The 15,287-nt window shown below is 42.8% G+C and overlaps 2 protein-coding genes across 6 annotated transcripts in view; one reads left to right on the top strand and one right to left on the bottom strand.

The window, feature by feature from the left end:
* lmtk2 (lemur tyrosine kinase 2) overlaps positions 1-8,649 on the bottom strand; it is a 46,170-nt gene extending 37,521 nt beyond the window's left edge. Inside the window, exon 1 of the mRNA XM_031814061.1 lies at positions 8,149-8,649. Coding sequence (XP_031669921.1) covers positions 8,149-8,251 — 103 coding nt within the window. The 5' untranslated portion in view covers positions 8,252-8,649. The remainder of the gene's footprint in view (positions 1-8,148) is intronic.
* pvalb5 (parvalbumin 5) lies at positions 7,452-14,349 on the top strand. Of its 5 annotated transcripts, none has more exons than XM_031814072.1 (6): positions 7,452-7,743; positions 10,334-10,481; positions 11,040-11,112; positions 11,944-12,076; positions 13,625-13,734; positions 14,063-14,349. In XM_031814072.1, the coding sequence occupies exons 3-6, from the start codon at positions 11,052-11,054 to the stop codon at positions 14,083-14,085; spliced, it is 327 nt and encodes a 108-aa protein (XP_031669932.1). In that variant the 5' UTR covers positions 7,452-7,743; positions 10,334-10,481; positions 11,040-11,051; the 3' UTR covers positions 14,086-14,349. The 5 variants fall into 5 exon arrangements, with proteins under 5 accessions (XP_031669932.1, XP_031669929.1, XP_031669930.1 ...); XM_031814069.1 differs by having other exon boundaries at positions 7,468-7,743; positions 10,378-10,481; positions 11,026-11,112; XM_031814070.1 differs by lacking the exon at positions 7,452-7,743 and adding an exon at positions 8,659-8,959 and having other exon boundaries at positions 10,378-10,481; positions 11,026-11,112.
* Positions 14,350-15,287: the final 938 nt, after the last annotated feature.

The raw sequence follows: 15,287 nt of genomic DNA, 5'->3' as shown, positions 1-15,287 counted from the left end.
GATGAAAACCTAATCCAGAGCGTTCAGGACCTCAGACTAGGGCGAAGGTTCACCTAGCAGGACAAGGAACCTTAGTACTTTACCAAGACAACGCAGGAGTGGTTTCAAGACAAATCTCTGAATGTCCTTGATTGGCCCAGCCAGAGCCCGGACTTGAACCCGATCTAACATCTCTGGAGAGACCTGAAAATAGCTGAGCAGTGACCATTCCCATCCAACCTGACAGAGCTTGAGAGGATCTGCAGAGAGTATCTGCAGAGAGTAAATGGGAGAAACTCCACAGATACAGGTGTGCCAAGCTTGTAGCATCACACACACACAGAACTCGAGGCTGTAATCACTGCCAAAGGTGCTTCAACAAAGTAAAGGTTCTGAATACTTAGGTGTGTGTGTGTGATATATATGCCAACATTCCTAAAAATCTGTGTTTGCTTTGTCATTATGGGGTATTGTGTGTAGATTGGGGGGAGACAGGACAATTTAATCAATTTTAGAATAAGGCTGTAACATTTTTAAAAATGTGGGGAGAGTCAAGGGGTCTGAATTCTTTCCGAATGCACTGTACCTTTCCCCTTTAAAACAACGTTGGCTAATGATAAACCAGAACAAAAACAGTTGTTGTTTAATATGTCAAGGAATGTTTCAAACTATTTTCTCCTTCCTGGTTTACAGTCTAACCAATCAGAGTTAGGAGCCTACACCTTGACTTAAGGTACAAAGTGTGATTACGTTATTGGAAGCTCAAGCACGGCTTGTTTACTATTAGCCCATAAAATGTCTTCCCCCATGTCTAATCCACTATTGCAAATTCCTTATGGCGAGCATGTTTGGTGTGGTGTGTCACCCACAAACTACAGCCAGTGTGCAGTCAGTGCAACCACCCACCAACCACGTACGCTTTAGGGGGTTCCAGGCCGTGTATGTCTCCCTGGCCTGCTGTACGCGTGTGATGACAGAGGAGCAGAGAGAGCCAGGCAGCGCTACACTGGCGGCAGCGTAGGGATCAGCTCTCCCTCCGTTAGCCTTAGAGTCATGGGTTTATATTATGACTTGGCACCACCACCAAATTACCCAACTGCTTCTCAGTAGGGCCCATAGTCCCGTACGCAGGGAGCTGACAGATCTTATTTCGGTTCCCTGCGTATTTTAGTGATCTTTGTTCGCACAGGGGGTCTGACCCATTTTCACAGGGGGTATAACTCTCCAATGCACTCAGTCCCTACAGCTGATGACACAACATGATTTGGGTTCCTGCACTAAAGAGGATGGTTTTGTCTGCTTTAGGCCTAGATCGCAAACTGTCTATGGTGAAGTAGCCCAACCCAACTATTATCATGTGACGTACTGCACTACAAGGCAATGCATCAAACCACTTACTTAGGTTAGTGTGACCACCAGACCATGCATGATGTTAACCTAGGTCATTTCCCATTTAGACCAGACTTGCTTCACAACAAATGACATCTCCCTTGATGACAGGTCCCCTGCTCTCCCGATGTCATCATGGAACAAGTATGATCATTTGTTTGGAAGGAGTGCACCACATCCTAATAACCTCCATTATAACATCAAGACTAAATAGGACCATATATTATGCACATACATGTTTTAGGCTCAATCACAATCTAATTTTCCTGTATGCATACTATAAGGACTGCATAGACAACATGGAAAGCTATGCCTAAATCATTACAAAAGACTAGTGAAAAGAAGACTGACACCTGTTGCCATATGTCCTATTAGGGCTTGGGTGGTATACTGTATTTTACTATATACCAGTATTGCTACACGGACCGGTTTGGGTTTTCACTTTATCTTCTATAAAAGTGTTTCAATGTTTGGTTTGTTAAATGTGATACACTACTCTCCCTTGTGTAACGTCTACTTGAGTCGTCTCTCTCCGCTCCCCATCGCTCTATATGCCGCTTTCTACAGAGACCTAGCCCCACCCCGTCGCTCAAGGAGCGCAGTTGTTGCTTGATCATGAGACCACTTGCATTCAGTCTGCAAGGTCAATTCAGCACATGCAACAAGATGTTCATGACAACGATGCGGTTTCCACTTTGCTTCTTAATATAAATCCACAAGTGTTACACAATTATACTACTAGTTTGATTTTATTGGCTGCAAACAGCTAGTTTGTCTTTTCTTAGCAAATTGCGGCTAAATCTTGTTAGCCGCTAATGCTAATCATTAGCTAGCTAATAATATGTCTCATACATACACTACCATTCAAAGTTTGGGGTCACTTAGAAATGTCCTTGTTTTTGAAAGAAAAGCACATTTTTGTCCATTAAAATAACCTCAAGTTGATCGGAAATACAGTGTAGACATTGTTAATGTTGTAAATTATTATTGTAGCTGGAAACAGCAGATTTTTTATGGAATATCTACATAAGCGTACAGAGGGCCATTATCAGCAACCATCACTCCTGTGTTCCAATGGCACGTTGTGTTAGCTAATCCAAGTTTATCATTTAAAAAAAGGCTAATTGATCATTAGAAAACCCTTTTGCAATTATGTTAGCACAGCTGAAAACTGTTGTACTGATTAAAGAAGCAATAAACTGGCCTTCTTTAGACTAGTTGAGTATCTGGAGCATCAGCAATTGTGGGTTCGATTACATGCTCAAAATGGCCAAAAACAAACTACTTTCTTCTGAAACTCGTCAGTCTATTCTTGTTCTGAGAAATGAAGGCTGTTCCATGCAAAAAATTGCCAAGAAACTGAAATGTTAGTTTCTCTCTCTGCTGTCAGGAGGGGGGCAGTTGAAATGTTTTGCTCGCGAGTGTTGTCTTAGGTCTCTATGTAGTGTTGTGTCTCTTGTTGTGATGTGTGTATTGTCCTACATTTTTTTATTTTTTTTATCCCAGCCCCCGTAGGAGGCCTTTTGTTGAATTTGTTCTTAACTGCCTAGTTAAAGGTTAAATACATTTTTAAAAGGGGGGGGGGGGGTCAGATTCTTTGTGGCCCCTTCACTCATCCCTATGATAAAGGAACTGTTCAGATGCTGAATGTGGCATGATGTGCTGGGTACTCCGGACTGTTGAAAAGCCATGAACGGTATAGGCTTGGGCGATATACCCTTTAACTTCTTTGGGACAGGGTGCAGTATTTTCACTCAGACCCAGAAGCTAAGACATGCATATTATCAGTAGATTTGGATAGAAAACACTGAAGTTTCTAAAACTGTTTGAATCATGTCAGAGTATAACAAAACTTATTTGGCAGGTAAAACCCTGAGGACAAACGGTTCAGATTTTTTTTGTTTGTTAGGTCACTCTTTTCTGGGTTGGCGCCCCCCCTTGGGTTGTGCCGTGGCGGAGATCTTTGTGGGTTTTAGGCTGGGTTTCTGTACAGCACTTTGAGATATCAGCTGATGTACGAAGGGCTATATAAATAAATTTGATTTGATGATTCAACGCCCTCCTGGAACAAGTTCTCTGTTGCTTAAATGGTTTTGTGCAAACCATAGGAGTTCATTTTAGCAGTTTCCTTGTCCCCATCAGTAAAACCAACGCTGCGCCCAATATTGCTCCACATCTTACTGTATGTTGTGTGGTGAACTGTAATAAAACTAAAACAACGCCAAGGTAAATGATTCACCTGTGCTGATAATGGGATGTTTGAGGTTACATATTAGCCTACAAGGGCATCACTAGAATGCAATGCACACACCTTTTACCTTTTTCCCATATGGCTACTCATAGCCTAGTCATTGTCAGTGAGTCCAGTGCTCTAGGAAAGCACAATGCAAGGTTTAAAAGGGAGGCCATTCATCTGCTCTCCTCTGTGTGGTTGTTTATCACGTCCATACGAGTCTCACTCAGTTATGTCATAAATGCGCAAGCAGTGCTAATGCATATTGTGCTGCTACATAGCAAGCACTGTACTGTTGAATTCTTACATCACCAAGTGAATTGTGTGAATTCTTTACAACAATGGAAATTACCAATATGTCATCACAACACAAGTGATCAATCATTTGTTACTACATTGTGAGGCCTAATGGTTGTTGAAATGACAATAGTTTAGCCTATTTATTAGAGCTGCACACTTTGGACAAAATCTTTAGTTGAGATTTTTTGGGGGCCATATTTTGCATCTATGAATCACAACTTTCAAACGCTTCGGTGAAAACTTGGTAATGTCACCAGACATACTGCTTTCCCGGGAACAGGCCCAAAGCCCCGTCATTTGCATGAAGAGACGATGGAGAAAAATCGTGCTGTCTCCTGAGAATTCATAGGCGATCTAATAAACCCCCCCTGCCTTCCATTCTACTAGCTAACGTGCAATCGTTGGAAAATAAAAATCGACCGACCTACATGGAAGATTAAACTACCAAAGGGACATTAAAAACTGTAATATCTTATGCGTCACGGAGTCATGGCCGAACGACAACATTATCAACATACAGCTGGCTGGTTATACACTGTATTGGCAGAATAGAACAGCGGGGGGGGGGGGGGGGGACCATGCATATTTGTAAACAGCTGGTGCACGATATCTAAGGAAGTCTCACGGTTTTGCTCGCCTGAGGTAGAATATCTCATAAGCAACACTACTTACCTAGAGAGTTTCTGTATTTTTCGCAGCTGTCTACATACCACCACAGACCAATGCTGACACTAAGACCGCACTCAATGAGCTGGATTCCGCCAAATGCAAACAGAAAAACGTTCATCCAGAGGTGCCGCTCCTAGTGGCTGCGGAATTTAATGCAGGGAAACAAATCCGTTTCACTAAATTTCTATCAGCATGTTAATTGTGCAACCAGAGGGAGGGGGGGGAGAAAGAAGGGATAAAAAATGTTTTAAATAAAACTCTAGACCACCTTTACTCCACACACAGATGCGCACAAAGCTTTTCCTTGCCCTCCTTTTAGCAAATGTCACAATAATTATATACTCCTGATTCCTGCTTACAAGCAAAAAATTAAAACAGGAAGCACCAGTGACTCAGTCAATTTTTTAAAACGATCAGATGAAGCAGATGCTAAACTACAGGACTGTTTTGCTAGCACAGACTGGAATATGTTCTGGGATTCTTCCGATGGCATTGAGGAGAACACCACAGCAGTCACTGGCTTAATCAATAAGTGCATCGATGACGTCATCCCCACAGTGACCGCACGTACATACCTAAACCAGAAGCCATGAACTACAGGCAACATCAGCACTGAGCTCAAGGGCAGAGCTGCCGCTTTCAAGAAGCGGGACTCTAACCCGTACGATAAGAAATCCCACTATCACCTCAGACGAACCATCAAACAGGCAAAGTGTCAATACATGACTAAGAAGATCGAATTGCACTCCACCAGCGCCCGAAGGCTCATCGGATGTGACATGGCTTGCAAACCATTACAAACTACAAAAGGGAAGCACAGCCGAGAGCTGCCCAGTGACACAAGCATACCAGACAAGCTAAACTGGTGTGATCACAATCTGCGCAGCCAATGTGAGTAAGGCCTTTAAACAGGTTAACATTCACAAGGCCGCAGGGCCAGACGGACGACCAGGATGTGTACTGCGAGCATGCAGTGACCAATTAGCAAGTGTCTGATATTTTCAACCTGTCCCTGTCCGAGTCTGTAATACCAACATGTTTTAAGCAGACCATCATAGTCCCTGTGCCCAAAAACACTAAGGTAAATTGCTTAAATGACTACTGACTCATTACACTCACTTCATGTCAGTAGCCATGAAGTGCTTTGAAAGGCTGGTCATGGCTCACATCAACACCATTATCCCAGAAACTGTAGACCCACTCCAATTTGCATACCGCCCTAACAGAACCACAGATGACTCTGTTGCACTCCACACAGCCCTCTCCCACCTGGACAAAAGGAACACCCATGTGAGAATTCTATTCATTGACTACAGCTCAGCGTTCCACACCAAGGTGCCCTCAAAGCTCATCAATAAGCTAAGGACAAAAACACCCCCCTCTGCAACTGGATCCTGGACTTCCTGACGGGCCGCCCCCAGGTGGTAAGGGTAGGTAACAACGTCCGCCATGCTGATCCTCAACACATGTACCCCTCAAGGGTGCATGCTCAGTACCCTCCCGTACTCCCTGTTCACTCATGACTGCACGGCCAGGCACGACTCCAACACCATTATTAAGTTTGCCGATGAGCAGTAGGTATGATCACTGATGAGACAGCCTATAGGGAGGAGGTCAAAGACCTGGCCATGTCGTGCCAGGACAACAAACTCTCCTTTAAAGTGTACTCAACGCATGTGACTAACAAAATTTAAATTTGGGGACTTTCTCCCATTCTTCGCTGCAAATCCTCTCAAGCGCTGTCAACTTGGATGGGGAGCATTGCTGCACAGCTATTTTCTGGTCTCTCCAGAGATATCAGGTTCAAGTCCGGGCTCTGGCTGGGCCACTCAAGGACATTTAGAGACTTGTCCCAAATCAACTCCTGCGTTGTCTTGGCTGTGTGCTTAGGGTCGTTGTCCTGTTGGAAGGTGAACGTTCGCCCCAGTCTGAGGTTCTGATTTTGTTTTCATTAAGGATCTCTGTACTTTTCTCTGTTCATCTTTGCCTCAATCCTGACTACCAGTCCCTGCCACTGAAAAACATCCCCACAGTATGATGCCAGGTTTCCTCCAGGCGTGATGCTTGGCATTCAGGCCAAAGAGTTCAATCTTGATTTCATCAGACCAGAGAATCTTGTTTCTCATGGTCTGAAAGTTCTTCAGGTGCCTTTTGGCAAAGTCCAAGTGGGATGTTTTGTGCCTTTTACTGTGGCTTCCGTCTAGCCACTCTACCATAAAGGCCTGATTGGTGGTGCTACAGAGATGGGAGAACCTTCCAGAAGGACAACCATCTCCACAGACGAACTCTGGAGCTCTTTCAGAGTGACCACCGGGTTCTTGGTCAACTCCCTGAGGAAGGCCCTTCTCCCCCAATTGCTCTGTTTGGCCAGGCAGGCAGCCAGCTCTAGGAAGAGTCTTGATGGTTCCAAACTTTTTCCATTTAAGAATGGAAAACATTTTTTGGTAACCTTCCCCAGATCTGTGCCTCAACACAATCCTGTCTCGGAGCTCTATGGTCAATTCCTTCAACCTTTGTGGCTTTATTTTGCTCTGACATGCACTGTCAACTGTGGGACCTTATATAGACAGGTGTGTGTCTTTCCAAATCATGTCCAATCAATTGAATTTACCACAGGTGGACTCCAATCAAGTTGTAGAAACATCTCATGGATGATCAATGGAAAAAGGATGCACCGGAGTTCAATTTTGACTCTCATAGCAAAAGCTCTGAATACTTATGTAAATAAGGTAATCGTTTTGAATGTTTTATAAATTTACAACCATTTCTAAACACTGTTTTTTGCTTTGTTATTATGGGGTATTGTGTGTAGATTGTTGTGGAAAAACATGTAATACATTTTAGAATACAGCTGTAATGTAACAAAATATGGAATAAGTCAAGGGGTCTGAATACTTTCCGAATGCACTGTATTTCTTTGATGAGGCTAGTTTGGTTCATCAGACATAACTTTAAATGATGTTCCAGTTATACTTCAGATGTTATGGTTGTCAACACACATTGCCATTAGGTGAATCACTTCATCAGAACCAGTGTTAGAGTTGTCAAACTATCAAAGCAAGGAGCGAACTGTTGAAGGCAAATTGTGTTATGAACTGATGCTACTACTACTACTACTACTAAGCACAACTGCACTGGATAAAACTGTTGTAAATGGACTGGCCAGGTGTATGGTGAGTACTGAGTTTACTACCCTTCAAATCTAGCAAGTCAGTTAAAATAGCTCATCTACATTGCATTGACATACTACCGTTAGCTCAACGCGTCTCAAATCTATAACAAGCAATAAAATACCCCCTTCGTGTCCCTCAGCGGTTGCTGTCTGGCTATGTTGAACGTTAACTAGCCAGTTAGCTTGCCAATGCTAACTATCTAAATAGCTGCCCATCTTCCTGGCGCTAGCTTGTTGAGCGAGTCGCTAGCGCGATATGGATGACTAGTTAACTAGCTTGTTACACTATTCCTCTTACTAAGTAACTAACTAGCATGATGGCATTGGCCTGAAACGAATTGGAAATAACTGGTGGTAACAGTTCATTCAGTGACAAGGTAAACAAATATATTTAGAGTCATCTTACCTGTTGTGTCAGAATACGGAAGCGGAGCACCTTCGGCCAGAAATAACGCCGACAGAAAAATTCCAGTCGCCAGCAACAACACAAATCCATGACGGTTCCCCATCCTTTTTAGCTTAGCTAGCTAACTAGCTAATGAGAATCCAAAATCGTCAAATTATAACTAAATACTAATAAACGAAATAAAATGTAAATTTCATTGATAAATAATATATCTACAGGCTAAATGAAAATGCCCGCACCGCAAACATTGTATTATGACTAAACGCGTTGGCTAGCGTCAATAGCAACGACAAGCTAACATGAGCTATCAATGCCTCAAACAATGCCGTTTCATTATCCATGAAAGATAGAACATGTCTATTACCTTTCTAGAACAATAATATTTAGATAAATACGCTTTGCCGGTAGTGCTCTACGTTTATTCACACGTAATATTTTATCAATAGTCCAAACTGTCAGGCACCACCTCTCCTCAGAGGCGCCATGTTCCTACAACGTCATAGCATGGGGGCGTGCATATTGAGACATATACAATAGCGAATCACAACCCATTAATCTGTATTAATGTACCGATATGACCAATCACTATCATTCTTCGAATTCCCTGTCCACATCCATTGCTTTGTGTCAAACGTAAAGCGAGATGCGTTTTTAGACCAGTCTCTTGACATGTGAGGTATGCACGCAATGTTCCGGTGCTTTATGAAAGATGAACTACTCTACCTGCCTGATTTAATGGACTTGTAGGCTATACATCCAGTGTTTCCCCTATAATTGTTATTTCTTAGTGGGGTGCAAAGGTCTTGGAAAGGTATGCCTATCATATCAAATTTTATTGGTCACATGCGACGAATACAACAGGTGTAGACTTTAGAGTGAAATGATTACTTACGAGCCTATACCCGACAATGCAGATTTAAAAAGTAAGAACAATATTTGCTAGATAAAAAAGTTGATAGTAACCCAATAAAAACAATAACGAGGGTATATACAAGGAGTACCTGTACCGAGTCAATGTGCAGGGGTACGAGGTAGTTTAGGTAATTGAGGTAACACAGTATGTACTGGCAGGTAGCTAGTGATAAAAGTGACTAGGCAATCAGGATATATAACAGCGTAGCAGCAGTGTGTGTGTGTGTGTGTCATCATTATGCATGTGTATGAGTTTATGTAGTATGTGTATGTTGGAGTGTGAGTGTAGCATGTGTGAGTTGGAGTGTCAGTGTAGTATGTGTGAGTTTACGTAGTATGTGTGTGTTGGAGTGTCAGTGTAGTATGTGTGAGTTTGTGTGTGTTGGAGTGTCAGTGTAGTATGTGTGAGTTTATGTAGTATGTGTGTGCTGGAGTGTCAGTGTAGTATGTGTGTGCTGGAGTGTCAGTGTAGTATGTGTGTGCTGGAGACATGAGATAAGCCACAATATAGCTAAGTAGCTTATTGGCCTACATTATGTTTTCACATCAATTTGTCTTGCATCTATGTTGAAAATGGCAGGGGGAGCCAGGTAAGGAGTTGGACACATCCTTCATATCCAAGCAAAGGGATAACATTGATTACTTTTGACTGAACCTTAGAAACTCTGCTTCTATAGCCTATAGTAAGAAGGTGTGATGGAAGTTTTAAAATCTGTTATTAATGACACATCCTGTGTTGACAGTATTCAGTGTACTTGTTGGTTTATGGACTGGACACATTAAGTAAGTATTTGAAGACCCTAATTGTACTGCTGTGTTTTCCTTCCATGTCATGTTTGTTACTTTACACTCACTCAGCTGTATCATTTGTGGTTATTAATAATCCATCCAAAATGCATAACATGGAGTAGATGTTGACTCTGAAGTGGACTGTACTCTGCAGAGGCACCCAGGTTCTTTCCATTCCCCTCCGTAGAAAATGTGAAATTCTGACTGGGACTTTAATCTCCCCAAAGAGATAAATATAACCTAGCATCTTTTCTCATCATTGTGGATCATAGTCAACCCTTAATATTTCTACATGGAAAACCCCCATTATGCAATAATGCACCATGGGATAGTTTGGCATTGTTTATTCCTATCAAGCCAATTGACAGGCTGGGTTGTAAGCTCTACCCCCTGCAAGTTAGTTGACAATAGTTGTGAAAAATGTTCTGCTCTGATTAGCTAATGAAAGGGGAGGAGGAGTTCCAATTGCGATGTTATCTCCTAGGGTTTGAGGACAGAGAAACGTCATGTTTACTTTCTGGATCACAGAGCTGCAGGAAGAGAGTGCTGTTGGGTAATAGGCAAAAATCAAGAGAGGCAGAGATCTGCACATCACTGGCTTACAGAGCGGACACCACCTCACCCAGATAACGGTTAGTACCAGCCAGGCTTTAGAGATATATTATGCGTTGATTTTGTATTTTTTTTGCAGTTCTGTAGGGATTGATGTATCTTTCTGTGTATTCATGAGTGTTTTTGTGCATCTCAGGGTTTTTAAAGGTGATCCAATGTAATTTGGTCTAATGCAACAAAAAATAGGACATGTGCAGACGCAGACCTCTCACGGTCTCGCTTGGAGATAAAAAATAGGACATGTGCAGACGCAGACCTCTCACGGTCTCGCTTGGAGACAAAAAATTGTCCTTAAAGTTGCATCGTCAAGACTTTGGACAAATTTGTAATTGTTTTGCAAAATGTATTTAGTGTTTTATTCATAGTGCCACAGCTTGAAAAGTCAAGCAATTGTCATTGAATAAATTCCATAGAAACAGTAGCTATATAGTACCTCGAAGCTAAAGGAGGATAGGCTGATGAGGGATTTGTCTGATGCTTTACAAAAAACACACCTTGACTGTTTGTGTCAGGAAAACACACTGTGTCACTTTCATTTATTGTGATGTGTTTCCCTCTTGTAAGCACGTGTCCCTCAGGCACAGAGAACCATGGCGTTTACAGGGTTGCTGAGAGAGGAGGACATCAGGGCTGCCGTCAAGGCTTGTCAAGGTGAGTCAAACACGTGAACACACCATTACACACACACACACCCAAGAGTCCCACTCCCAGGGGCGGTCCTATATTGGGGGAAGGTTGGAGGGTGGATCCAGGTAACCAGGCAGCCAGGGGGCTGGGGAGCAGCAGAGCAGTTACCACCCAGATACCAGTGTTTATGCTGAGCATTGAAGAGAAGACTAAATCAAGCCAGTCAAGCAGGCTTCATTTGCAGCCCACCAGCATTTAATTATTTAGCTACACATTACATCTGCTTCAGAGGGCAGACTCAAGCACACCATCCAGAATACACCCACATGGAAATGCTTGTATACTCACGTTCCAGTATATCATCAGCATCACTGTTTGCGGTGTATAATATATTATTCAAAACAGACTTGATCCATCATTCTCTTTCTCTGTTCTTTATGAGTCATTTGGTTTTCATAATGACCTGAGTGACTCTCTGTAACTGCATAAACTGTGAATAAAAATGTATTGATTTAAACATTTGATCTGTAGTATGATGTCACACGTTCACATTAGAATGGGTTCCCTGAGGTGTTCTGTGAATCTGTGTGTTTAGATTGTATAATGTCCTTAACTACTGTATTATTGGCAGGGCTCAGTGGCATTAAAATGCTAAAGGGTTTGTGATCGTGAATGTCTGTAGTAGTCATATGAAAGTAATTTGAGCACATGAGAGAATGTTACATCTCTCTATTCATCCCCCTCTCCGTTCTCTCTTCTTGTCATGGTGTCGGATCTCTCTTTCCTCACACTCTTTCACTTCCTCTCGACATCTCTCCGCATTTCTCTTGATCGCTTTCCCCATCTCTCCATTAGCTCCAGGCACATTCAACTTCAAGTTGTTCTTTGCACAAGTGGGACTGACCGGCAAGTCAGAGGCAGAGGGCCAACGGGTGTTCAGAGTTCTGGACCAAGACCAGAGTGGATACATAGAGGAAGAGGAGCTGAAGTATGATATGAGTTGGGGAGGGTGGCTGTGTGTGGAGGGAGGTAGGGAGGGAGGGTGTGTGTGTGTGGAGGGAGGGAGGGAGGTGCACATGAAGGGGTTGGTCCCAGAAATGTTCCATTCGCACAAAAAGCTTATTTAGCTCAGATTTTGTGCACAAATTTCTTTACATCCCTGTTAGTGAGCATTTATTCTTTGCCAAGATAATCCATCCACCTGACAGGTGTGGCATATCAATAAGCTGATTAAACAATAAAAGGCCACTCTAAAATGTGCAGTTTTGTCACACAACCCAATGCCACAGATGCCTCAAGTTTTGAGGGAGTGTGCAATTGGCCTGGTGACTGCAGGAATGTCCACCAGAGCTGTTGCCAGAGAATTTAATGTTCCTTTATCTACCATAAGCCACCTCCAATGTCGTTTTAGAACATTTGGCAGTACGTCCAACCGGCCTCACAACAGCAGACTACGTGTAACCATGCCAGCCCCGGACCTCCACATCCAGCTTCTTCACCTGCGTGATTGTCTGAGAACAGCCACCTGGACAGCTGATGAAACTGTGGGTTTGCACACTAGAATTAACCTATCAGAAACCTTCTCAGGGAGGCTTATTTGCCTGCTTGTTGTCCTCACCAGGGTCTTGACCTGACTGCAGTTTGTCATCGAAACCAACTTCAATGGGCAAATTCTCATCTTCGATGGCTACTGGCACACTGGAGAAATGTGCTCTTCATGGATGAATCCCGGTTTCAACTGCACCAGGCAGATGTTAGACAGCTTGTATGGCGTCATGTTGGCAAGCGGTTTTCTGATGATAACATTGTGAACAAAGTGTTCTATGGTGGCGGTGGGGTTATGGTATGGGCAGGCATAAGCTATGGACAACGAACTCAATTGCATTTTATCGATGGCAATTTGAATGCACAGAGAGACCTTGACAAGATCCTGAGGCCCATTGTCATGCCATTCATCCGCCGCAATCACGTCACATTTCAGAATGATAATGCATGGCCCCATGTCGCAAGGATTTGTTGAAAATTCCTGGAAGCTGAAAATGTCCCAGTTCTTCAATAGCCTACATACTCACCAGATATGTCACCAATTGAGCATGTTTGGGATGCTCTGGATCAACTGATTGTGTTCCAGTTCTCACCAATATCCAGCAACTTCGCACAGCCATTGAAGAGGAGTGGGACAATATTTCACAAGCTACAATCAACAACCTGATCAACTCTATGTGAAAGAGATGTGTTGTGCTGCATGAGGCAAATGGTGGTCCCAGCAGATACTGACTGGTTCGGATCCGCGACCCTACCTTTATTTGTAAGGTTTATGTGACCAACAGATGCATATCTGTATTCCCAGTCATGTGAAATACATAGTTTAGGGCCTAATGAATTAATTTCAGTTTACTGATTTCCTAATATGAACTGTAACTCAGTAAGATCTTTGATCTATACATTATATATCAATACAATGAAGCAGCATTGACACATGAGATGTAGGTGTAGTTCTTCACTCCTTCTCCTCTCTTTGTTTGTCGATCCCCAGATTATTCCTGCAGAACTTCTCCTCAGGGGCCAGGGAGCTGACTGATGCTGAGACCAGAACTCTCCTAGCAGCAGGAGACAGAGACGGGGATGGAAAGATAGGGATGGAAGGTACAGGTTACAGTACACTCACATAAGCACTACACAGGACTGACAGGAGAGCAACAGAGGGACTGTCCAATGCTGACACAAAATATCATCTTGATAATAGTTTAATCTTCATCAGTTTTATATCATTATATTTGATATTATTCCAGATGATAGGGGATATTGCATCTGAAGGAAGGAAGGAATGCTGCAAAGGCATAGTGGAAGAAACTGTAAATAAATGCAAGCTTTTTCAACGTATGTAATATTCACTGTGATTAGGCTGTGAGGTCACACGTCAGGTGATCACTATATCTCTTTGTCATCGCTCTGTTTCTCTGTTCTCTTGCAGAGTTCTGCGCTTTGCTGAAATGAAGCTTTCACTCCTCATCAGGGCTGTCTCTTTTTTTTTTTTCTTTTGGTACTTTTTACAACGTCTGGAACCCAAAACGCCCAGATTCAGCAAGTCTGGAGGGAAATGCCCACCTCAGCGACTCTATTTACATGCCTGCTGGTCCTCTCCCCGGTTGATGGTGCATGTTGGCACATAAGTTCGTAGCTGTGGATATTAGGTGTATAAGTCAGTGTCAGTCTATCCATTGGGTAACTGGTATGGTTTAATAAAGGATGTAAAACGTAGATATGATGTCCGTGTGTCTTACTACAGTCCCGAAGGTTATGTTAGCGTTTCAGTGCATATTTGGGTCTAAGCTATTAGCCTGATTACCCCAGTGCATTTTAATTGTGTGTTCTGCATGGGCCTACAAGAGACAACGCAGCTCTAAATGTGATGATATAAGCAAAGTGCCCACGGCCTGTGCAGGCTGCATTTCCGATGCAGTATAAAGCAAGCGAGAGGCTGCGTGCATGGACAAGACCCGGAGCCCGGACGATGCCAACTACAGTACATCACAGAGTGACGGTAACCTCTTGAGTAGATGGCAACGAGAGAGATCATTCATCAAGACAATGAGATGAGTAGCCTATTGTAAGCATCAATTAAATCCATCTTATTAATTGACTTATACTGTACTGACAGCGATACGCCAGTCTGCAATGAGGCCAGACAGGTTAAATATGGTTAGATGTAGGCAAAACAAAATATGTCGGAAAACTGATTTAAAAAACCATTAGATAAACTCATGCAATGTTGTGTTCCCCGTATGGCGTGTCCATATCAGGACTAACACCGCCTTCTGCTGGAGATAATTTAAATTAATACTTGTCAGACCTAAAAATGCCTATTTCGATGTGTTAACATCTGCCTTTGCCCATGAAGAATCATGTGAATGAAATATAACATTGTATTATCTATTGTAAACGAAAAAGCCGACAGCATTCATTTTGATATATGCATACAATTATGCGTAATGTTTGGGTAGGCTATAGCCTATAGGCTACACTTATAGTCTACATGAAGTCATTTGAGTAGGCTGGAGCCTATAGCAGTGTTCCACAACTGGCATCCCGCGAGCCGAAATCTGTTCCAAACTATTCCCACACATAATAGAGAGATATACAGTACCAGTCAAAAGTTTGGACACACCTACTCATTCAAGGGTTTTTCATTATTTTTA

The sequence above is a fragment of the Oncorhynchus kisutch genome, unplaced genomic scaffold, assembly GCF_002021735.2.
Source record: "Oncorhynchus kisutch isolate 150728-3 unplaced genomic scaffold, Okis_V2 Okis06b-Okis10b_hom, whole genome shotgun sequence".
NCBI classification, from domain to species: domain Eukaryota; kingdom Metazoa; phylum Chordata; class Actinopteri; order Salmoniformes; family Salmonidae; genus Oncorhynchus; species Oncorhynchus kisutch.
Note: the sequence above shows the minus strand (reverse complement) of the source record. Positions and strands in the feature narration are given on the sequence as shown.

Coding starts and splice junctions, on each gene's coding strand:
- pvalb5 (XM_031814072.1), top strand. CDS start 11,052: ATGGCGTTTACAGGGTTGCTGAGAGAGGAGGACATCAGGGCTGCCGTC. Junction 11,113..11,943: donor TGCCGTCAAGGCTTGTCAAG/GTGAGTCAAACA, acceptor TCTCTCCATTAG/CTCCAGGCACATTCAACTTC. Junction 13,735..14,062: donor TGGAAAGATAGGGATGGAAG/GTACAGGTTACA, acceptor GTTCTCTTGCAG/AGTTCTGCGCTTTGCTGAAA.